Source organism: Oncorhynchus mykiss, chromosome 8 (assembly GCF_057628025.1).
Source record: "Oncorhynchus mykiss isolate SJ-2025 chromosome 8, ASM5762802v1, whole genome shotgun sequence".
In the NCBI taxonomy this organism is placed as follows: domain Eukaryota; kingdom Metazoa; phylum Chordata; class Actinopteri; order Salmoniformes; family Salmonidae; genus Oncorhynchus; species Oncorhynchus mykiss.
This window is the reverse complement of record NC_143029.1, coordinates 79,985,296-79,995,000: the sequence shown is the minus strand read 5'-3', so window position 1 is coordinate 79,995,000 and position 9,705 is coordinate 79,985,296. Positions and strand designations below refer to the sequence as shown.

The window sequence follows — 9,705 nt, the reverse complement described above, 5'->3', positions numbered from 1 at the left end:
TTTTCGCAATGGAAACCAAACTTGAAACCACTGATCATGACAATTTTGTCCACGGGCTGAAACTCCTGGACAGCAGTTTTGAGTAGTCCTGACTGTCCATTTTCTATTGTTTATTAGTACATTTTGTATTTGTTTGGGCACCATTTAGGTTAGGCTAGAGAAACCTGTATGATGTAAAAGGGTTCCATCTCATTACATTGTCATACATTGTATCTCCATCCTGTAGGCTAAAGAAAAGGCTAGTTCTACTATATCCTATATCTGCTACATGATTTATGTTAGATCATTTGTTTAACTGAACGTTGGTGGAGCGCTGCAGTGACGCGTCTCTCCAACAGGACACTGGAGAGGCGTGCTGGGAATGGACAAGTGAAATATTTTGCATCCCTGGCTTTGACAAACTGGACACTCATTGTTTTTGGGCAGAATTATGTGAGGTTTTATGTGTTGTTGGAGGTGCGTCTTGGTCAGTTTAGCTTAGAAAATGCTACCTTCATCAATCTGCTGCCAAAAACTGCCGCTTAATCCTGCCTAATGAGCGGGCCGGCCTTGAGGAGCATGTCAGGAGTGCACTAGAGTGCAGCATTTAGCTGGAAAATTAGATTTTTTTCTTCCTTGTGGGGGAGGATGCCCCGAGCCCTCTAACAGGGATATCCAGACCTTTTCCACCACTGATGACTACCTCAGACCTCAGAGAATGCTCTTAAAACTGCACAGACCCAATTCTCTCTCTACCTCTATTTTTATCTCTCTCTTTATTCTCTTCACTCTTTCCTTCCTTCTCTTGTTCCCACCTCCCTCCCTCCCTCTCATTCCTTCTCTAAGTCATAGAGCTAAATTAGACCTAGTAAACTGTGAAATCACTTCTACAGAGACCTTGAGGAGGACCTTCTACTGAAGAAACCGCTCAGAATTGGGACACCCGGTAAGTGAACTCTCAGGCCAATGACATGAATTGACCAAAGAGGAAAAGAAAACCAGCCATTCTTTGTCCCTCAAGCCCTGGAACTGAGCAGCTCTGCCATAGACCTATAAGGGCATATTAAGTATGATTCGAGGGTAAACATGTATTTAATTCATTCAAAAGTCCCAAAGTAGACGTACCATTCCCAAACAGCGGCTTTAACTGAACACACCTTTGCAGCATAGGCAGCATGTGAGTTTGGGGAAGCTAATTTTCACCATAAAAAAAGCATTCCAGGCATCATGGCATTTACAGACTTACGAAAGATAGCCTACTAATCCTAATGTGATTAGTAGATTGGATTGTCATAATTAGGCTAATAATATAACTTAATCACTGTTCGCAAAACAGACGGTTCCATGCACGGCTGAGCATGCAGTGGTGTAGAGGAGACTATATCAGATACACTTCTCCTTTCTTTGCACAGGAAAGATTTGGCCTTTTATAAACACATTTCATGCATTTCTACTACACTTTCTAAGACTGGAACATTAGCATCATCATTGTATATACACCAAACATTACAGGGTAGCCTACTCTGCTGAGACTGACAAACAGATCCATAAAAACCATGTTGTAGGATCCATATAATCGGCCCTCGAGAAGGGGAGACACCTTGTCAACCAACAAAAATGTTCAAGTGGCTCTGACCCAACAATGATAAAGAGTGAATATGCACACTCACCAGGGATATGGCCGATGCTAATAAGATAGGCTATAGTGTTTAAAATATATATATATATATATTTTACCTTTATTTAACTAGGCAAGTCAGTTAAGAACAAATTCTTATTTTCAATGACAGCCTAGGAACAGTGGGTTAACTGCCTGTTCAGGGGCAGAATGACAGATTTGTACCTTGTCAGCTAAGAGATTTGATCTTGCAGCCTTTCTGTTACTAGTCCAATGCTCTAACCACTAGGCTATGCTGCCGCCCCGTTTGCTTAATTAAGTTAAGAATTTTTACAACAAAAAATACAGATTAGAGTCTTTTCTTTGTCGTCTCTTTACAGCAATAGCCATTTGCTTTCCGAACTGTTTTCCTGCCATGCTTTCTGGTGACGTAGCCTATTTTGAATGATTTATTTGTTTCTGTATAATTTAGGCTATTTAATTTAGCCTGCTTTAGCCTTATGGATAACACACAGAGAGAGACAGAGAGAGAGGGAGAGAGACACAGAGAGAGACACACAGAGAGAGAGACACACAGAGAGAGAGAGAGCGAGAGAGAGAAAGACACAGAGAGAGAGAGAGAGAGGGAGAGAGACACAGAGAGAGAGAGAGCGAGAGAGAGAAAGACACAGAGAGAGAGGCACAGAGGGAGAGAGAGAGAGAGAGACAGAGAGAGAGGGAGAGAGACACAGAGAGAGACACACAGAGAGAGAGACACACAGACAGAGAGAGAGCGAGAGAGAGAAAGACACAGAGAGAGAGAGAGAGAGAGAGGGAGAGAGACACAGAGAGAGAGAGAGCGAGAGAGAGAAAGACACAGAGAGAGAGGCACAGAGAGAGAGAGAGAGAGAGAGAGACAGAGAGAGAGCGAGAGAGAGAAAGACAGAGAGAGAGGCACAGAGAGAGAGGCACACAGAGAGAGAGAGAGATAGAGAGAGACAGCAAGAGAGAGAGAGAGACAGCGAGAGAGAGACAGCGAGAGAGAGAGACAGCGAGAGAGAGAGAGACAGAGAGAGAGAGACACGGAAAGAGAGAGACACGGAGAGAGAGAGAGACACGGAGAGAGAGAGACACAGAGAGGCACAGAGAGAGAGAGAGAGACAGCAAGAGAGAGAGAGACAGCGAGAGAGAGACAGCGAGAGAGAGAGACAGCGAGAGAGAGAGACAGCGAGAGAGAGACAGCGAGAGAGAGAGACAGCGAGAGAGAGAGAGCGAGCGAGAGAGAGAGAGACAGAGAGAGAGAGACACGGAGAGAGAGAGACACGGAGAGAGAGAGAGAGTTATTACTCATTTAACCTTGGGATTCTGCCTCCCACATCATGACTCTGTTTGTTTGGTTTTATCTAAGGCCAGCTTGAATCTGCACAGGCAGAATGATCATAAACCCATGAAGAACTCCTGAAAGCAAAATCTAAATCATACTGCGTCAGAATATGAAGAGGTATAAACAAGTATGTTATGGATTGATTTCGCAGGCAACACTGCAAATATATTGATGGAAAAGTTTCTTTCTAATTTCACCTGACTGTAGTTAAGTTCTACGGGCTTTGCTGAGAGATTGTTACAGTTCTAAAATCATAATAATGAATGTGCAGAGTATCCATGAAATTCTAACAAGGAAACATTGGATAAGATTATGCAACGTAGTTGTTGACAAGTGAAATGGAAAAGGTCAAATTAAAGCGAAAATGAATGTGAGCACTGCAGGACATTACTGAAACATCATTGGCCAACAGGTCATCCATTATCTTGAACAACCAATCACTTTGTACCCACCTGTCAATCTGCTCCAATCATGGCCGACCAGAGTGCATGTGAGTATCGCTATGACAATGACATGAAACTGGAAAGAAAACGAAGTAGTGGGACAAAAAAACAAAAGGGGTGATAAGGGAAATCAACAAAATACCAAAACATAAACACAGTGACAAACACCAACATAAACATCAAAGAAAGTGATTATTCATTCTATACAAAAAGAATGATTAGCAAAATGATACGTGAAGAAATGTGAGCAAACTAATAAACAAATCAATCAAGCCAAAGTAAACATTCAAATCAATTATTTTAGCAGTTCTGTATGACTGAAAGACAGAGTTGAGTGAGTTATTTTCCATACCAAGGGCAAATGTGCACCAACATCTATATAAAATGTATCTCCAGATCATTTAAAATATGAATTGTATACTGTGTAAGACACATTAGGTCTGCACTGCTGTATCTAAATGCACATCGGGAACCCATTCACCCGACTTTGGCAGTAAATAATGCATATCACATTCATTTTTCAAAGCTCTGCAAAAAGTACTTCAGAGACTTTTAGAATGTGTCTACTATTGTCCCTCTCTTCCTCCCTTCATCTGGATAAAGCACTAAGGATGGGACTGGGGTGCAGGCTGGATCTGGAAACAAGGCTGGTTAGGTATGCTACATGGGGTCGGGATGACTTTAAGATGGGGGTAGGGCTGGGGTATAGGGCAAGAGGATGGGGTAGGGGGCTGGGGATAGGGCAAGAGGATAGGGCAAGAAGATGGGGTATAGGGCAAGAATATGGGGTATAGGACTGGGGATAGGGCAAGAAGATGGGGTATAGGGCAAGAAGATGGGGGTAGGGCTGGGGTATAGGGCAAGAATATGGGGTATAGGACTGGGGATAGGGCAAGAAGATGGGGGTAGGGCTGGGGTATAGGGCAAGAATATGGGGTATAGGGCTGGGGATAGGGCAAGAAGATGGGGTATAGGGCTGGGGATAGGGCATGAAGATGGGGTATAGGACTGGGGATAGGGCAAGAAGATGGGGTATAGGACTGGGGATAGGACAAGAAGATGGGGTATAGGACTGGGGATAGGGCAAGAAGATGGGGTATAGGACTGGGGATAGGGCAAGAAGATGGGGTATAGGGCAAGAAGATGGGGGTAGGGCTGGGGATAGGGCAAGAAGATGGGGTATAGGGCAAGAAGATGGGGGTAGGGCTGGGGTATAGGGCAAGAAGATGGGGGTAGGGCTGGGGTATAGGGCAAGAAGATGGGGGATAGGGAAAGAAGATGGGGTATAGGGCAAGAAGATGGGGGTAGGGCTGGGGTATAGGGCAAGAAGATAGGGTATAGGGCTGGGGATAGGGCAAGAGGATGGGGTATAGGGCTGGGGATAGGACAAGAAGATGGGGGTAGGGCTGGGGTATAGGGCAAGAGGATGGGGTACAGGGCTGGGGATAGGGCAAGAGGATGGGGTACAGGGCTGGGGATAGGGCAAGAGGATGGGGTACAGGGCTGGGGATAGGGCAAGAGGATGGGGTACAGGGCTGGGGATAGGGCAAGAGGATGGGGTACAGGGCTGGGGATAGGGCAAGAAGATGGGGTACAGGGCTGGGGATAGGGCAAAAAGATGGGGTATAGGGCTGGGGATAGGGCAAGAGGATGGGGTATAGGGCTGGGGTGAGGGAAAGAGGATGGGGTATATGACTGGGGATAGGGCAAGAAGATGGGGTATAGTGGGGTATAGTGCAAGAAGATGGGGGTAGGGCTGGGGTATAGGGCAGCAGTATGGGACTGAGACAGTAGTATGGGACTGGGACAGTTGTATGGGACTGGGACAGTAGTGTGGGACTGGGACAGTTGTATGGGACTGGGACAGTTGTGTGGGACTGGGACAGTTGTGTGGGACTGGGACAGTTGTGTGGGACTGGGACAGTTGTATGGGACTGGGACAGTTGTGTGGGACTGGGACAGTTGTATGGGACTGGGACAGTTATATGGGACTGGGACAGTTGTATGGGACTGGGACAGTTGTATGGGACCGGGACAGTTGTATGGGACCGGGACAGTTGTATGGGACTGGGACAGTTATATGGGACCGGGACAGTTGTATGGGACTGGGGCATAAGGTGTGAGTGGGAGATCTTACCTCCCGAAGCTGCTGTTGGACCCTGTTGATGATTCGTAGCCAGTTCTCTCTAGCCCGCAGCGACGGGTCCACCGGCTCCTTGGGCTCCTCATCTACAGGACCACTACAGGGACAAGAACAGGACTGAGAACAACTCCATGTCTGGGTCCCAAATGGCCCTCTCCCTGGTCAAAAGTAGTGCACTATATAGGGAATAGGGGGTCATTTCAGATGCATATTCATGTTCTTTTTCACAGTCCACCCAATATGGTGGCCCAATAAAACAAATGCCCCTGTTGCTCTGAAAGGCTAAAATATTAGAGATTTGGGAGGGGGGGGGGGGGGGGGGTTTACCTCTCAGGGATGGGCTCAACCTCCTCTATGGGGGTGGGGGGGCGGCTCTCGTCAAACCTCAGCTCCTCGTCTTCCATGGAGGGTTCCTCCTCTATGGGGGTGGGGATCCTAACCTCGGGTGGAAGGGGTTCGTTTTCCTCTAGAAGGTGTTGGTCCTCCGGCAGGGGGGGTTTGGAATTGGGGCCCTCTGATTGGGGAGTTGTTTGGGCAGGGGGCTGGGCCTGAGAGGTGGGGGCAGTGGAGGGGGTCGGCTGGGAGGGAGGGCCAGTGGTTGTGGACTGCGTGCCCTGAGGGGAAGGGGCCCCGGTGGCAGGGTGAGACGGGGGAATGGAGGAGGCAGACTGGGGCTGGGGTTGTGAGCCTGGGGGGTGAGCCTGGGGTTGTGGGCCTGGGGGGTGAGGCTGGGCAGGTTGGGCAGTGGGGAGTCCAGAAGACAGAAAAGATGAGGCCAGGCCTGTTACTGCTGCTGAGAAGGGCTTTGCCATGGAGAAGAAGGACTGGGCTGGTGCTGGGCCGGGGACTGGCTGTGGCTGAGATTGTGGTTGAGGGGCCTGGGTGGGTGGCTGACCCAGGGGCTGTCCTCCTGGAGCCATGGTCGGAGGGTGGGCTTGATTTGGGGCTTGGCTGGGCGGCTGGACGGGTGGCGCCTGATGTTGATGCAGAGAAGGCTGTTTTTCCAGGGGGGGTCTAGAAGCACCGGGGACGTCGAGTGTGGGGGGTGCCGTGCTGGTGGGGGTAGGGGTGTAGGGGACCTCCATATCCTCACTGAGGGTGCCGTCCAGAGGGTAATCCTCATCGTCATAAATCTCGCCCTCCTCTCCTTCATATGTCCCCTCTTCCTCATACAGGCCCCCGTCATCCTCCTCATAGAGGGCCCCCTCCTCACCCCCGTCCTTACTGTAGCCCCCCTCATCGCTGTACCCCCCCTGGGTCTCGTCAGGGTCCCAGTCGGGAGAGCCCTTGCTGTAGGTGACAGAGGAGTGACAGGAGTGGTAAGAGTCGTTCTCATCGTAAGGATCCCTCTCTCTGTACTCTGGGCCGTACTCCTCCTCACTCAGCTGGCTGCTGCAGCGACTCAACTCTGCCGACGACGCATAGCTCCCCGTAGGGCTGGAGAGGAGCGGAGGGAGGAGAAAGAGAAGAGAGGGCAAAAGAAGAGTGGAAGAGTGAGAGACAGGGAAGAGAGAAGTCAAAGGAGGGAGGAAGTAGAGACAGGGCGAGAGAAAGGTGGAGGAAGGAGGAAGTAGAGACAGGGCGAGAGAAAGGTGGAGGAGGGAGGAAGTAGAGACAGGGCGAGAGAAAGGTGGAGGAGGGAGGAAGTAGAGACAGGGCGAGAGAAAGGTGGAGGAGGGAGGAAGTAGAGACAGGACGAGAGAAAGGTGGAGGAGGGAGGAAGTAGAGACAGGACGAGAGAAAGGTGGAGGAGGGAGGAAGTAGAGACAGGACGAGAGAAAGGTGGAGGAGGGAGGAAGTAGAGACAGGACGAGAGAAAGGTGGAGGAGGGAGGAAGTAGAGACAGGACGAGAGAAAGGTGGAGGAGGGAGGAAGTAGAGACAGGACGAGAGAAAGGTGGAGGAGGGAGGAAGTAGAGACAGGATGAGAGAAAGGTGGAGGAGGGAGGAAGTGGGAAATGAGGAAGGAAAGGAAGAGTAAGAAATAGTCATTACCATGGAGGGACAGACAGGCATACAGACACTTTCGTAAAGTACACAATATCCAGAGCATCCCTGAGCAATAGTAAAACGCTCTGCTATAACACCTGACTGTGAAGGTAAAACCCACTAAACTGATGGTTAATCAATAAGAGGTAAGCAAAACAGCAGTGTTAGACAGAGAGAGAAATAAATGAGAGAGAGACAGAAGGAGCGAGAAAGAGAGAGAGAAGGAGAAAGAGAGAGAGATAAGGAGAAAGAGAGAGCGAGATAAGGAGAAAGAGAGAGCGATAAGGAGAAAGAGAGAGAGATAAGGAGAAAGAGAGAGAAGGAAAGAGAAAACGAGAGAGAGAGAGAGAGAGAAATAGAGCAGAACAGAAAGCTGACAACTGAAAAAGAACAAGCATCCTCGCAGGGAACAAACACGGGAGGAGTATTTATACTCCATGATAAATGAGGCTATTAAAGAAAGAATGGAGAGAGAGGGAGAGAGGGGGGGCATAGGGGGAGAGAGAGGGGGGGGGGGTGGCAGAGGGAGGGAGAGAGGGGGAGAGAGGGAGGGACAGAGGAAGAGGGGGTGAGCAAAGAAGAGAGAAGGAGAGGAGAGAGGGGGGAGAGGGAGAGAGGGGGATAGAGATGTGGAGAGGGGGAAGAGGGGGGAGAGGGAGAGGGGGAGAGGGGGGAGAGGGGGAGAGAGACGTGGAAAGGGGAGAGAGAGGGGGAAGAGGGGGGTGAGGGGAGAGGGAGAGGGGGGAGAGGGAGAGAGGTGGGAGAGAGGGAGGGGGTTAGAGGGGGGAAAGGGAGAGAGGGGAGATGAGGGGGAGATAGGGAGAGAGGGGAGAGAGGGGAGAGAGAGGGAGAGCAATGAAGAGAGAAGGAGAGGAGGAGAGGATACACACACTCACACACATCAAAATGTTTGTGCAGTATTGACCATGAGATTGTTTGTTGAATAATGCACGAAGAAGCAGCGAGCAGCGGACTCAGTCAGGAGAAACAGTCAGGGGACACAGTCAGGGGACACAGTCAGGGGGCACAGTCAGGGGACACAGTCAGGAGAAACAGTCAGGGGACACAGTCAGGAGACACAGTCAGGGGACACAGTCAGGGGACACAGTCAGGAGACACAGTCAGGGGACACAGTCAGGGGACACAGTCAGGAGAAACAGACAGGAGACACAGTCAGGGGACACAGTCAGGAGAAACAGTCAGGGGACACAGTCAGGGGACACAGTCAGGAGAAACAGTCAGGGGACACAGTCAGGAGACACAGTCAGGGGACACAGTCAGGAGAAACAGTCAGGGGACACAGTCAGGGGACACAGTCAGGGGACACAGTCAGGAGAAACAGTCAGGAGAAACAGTCAGGAGACACAGTCAGGGGACACAGTCAGGAGAAACAGTCAGGGGACACAGTCAGCGGACACAGTCAGGGTAGTGTGTCTTTTCCTCAGGCTGAGAGGAACATACCTGCAAGGTAAGCACTGAGCTGGAGCAGGAGACCAGGGAGTATACAGACAGAGAGGAGCAGGAGACCAGGGAGTGTACAGACAAAGAGGAGCAGGAGACCAGGGAGTATACAGACAGAGGAGCAGGAGAGACACACATACATACCTGATGGCCCTCTGGTGGTAGTCGAGGGGGCCACAGCTGTTGGAAGGGGGGTAGGAGGAGGGGCGGGTCCCCTGGCGGTGCTGCTGGTCTCTGATGGGGTACTGGTGGACGGAGGCGTTGGGCTGAGACGTGGTATAGTAGGGGGGAGGGATGCTGTTACTGGTCTCACTGCGGTAGTCACTGTCTCGGTCATCCACAGCACTGTCTGGGTCCTCATCTGGAGGAGAGAGGAGAAGAGAGGAGAGGAGAGGAGAGGAGAGGAGAGGAGAGGAGAGGAGAGGAGAGGAGAGGAGAGGAGAGGAGATGAGATGAGATGAGAGGAGATGAGAGGAGTGGAGAGGAGATTAGATGAGAGGAGTGGAGAGGAGATTAGATGAGAGGAGATTAGATGAGAGGAGATTAGATGAGAGGAGTGGAGACGAGATTAGATGAGAGGAGATTAGATGAGAAGAGAGGAGTGGAAAGAAGATTAGATGAGATGAGGAGAGGAGAGGAGAGGAGAGGAAGGGAGAGGAGAGGAGTGGAGTGGAGTGGAGAGGAGTGGAGAGGAGATTAGATGAGAGGAG

General features: G+C 50.2%; 1 protein-coding gene across 1 annotated transcript in view; it reads right to left on the bottom strand.

Moving 5' to 3' along the window:
* Positions 1-9,705, bottom strand: part of LOC110530995 (protein unc-13 homolog A) — a 120,336-nt gene that overhangs the window by 64,035 nt on the left and 46,596 nt on the right. Inside the window, exons 9-11 of the mRNA XM_036986346.2 lie at positions 9,140-9,356; positions 5,874-6,983; positions 5,541-5,643 (exon numbers count right to left, since the gene is read on the bottom strand). Of these exons, the coding sequence (XP_036842241.2) occupies positions 5,541-5,643; positions 5,874-6,983; positions 9,140-9,356 (1,430 nt within the window). The remainder of the gene's footprint in view (positions 1-5,540; positions 5,644-5,873; positions 6,984-9,139; positions 9,357-9,705) is intronic.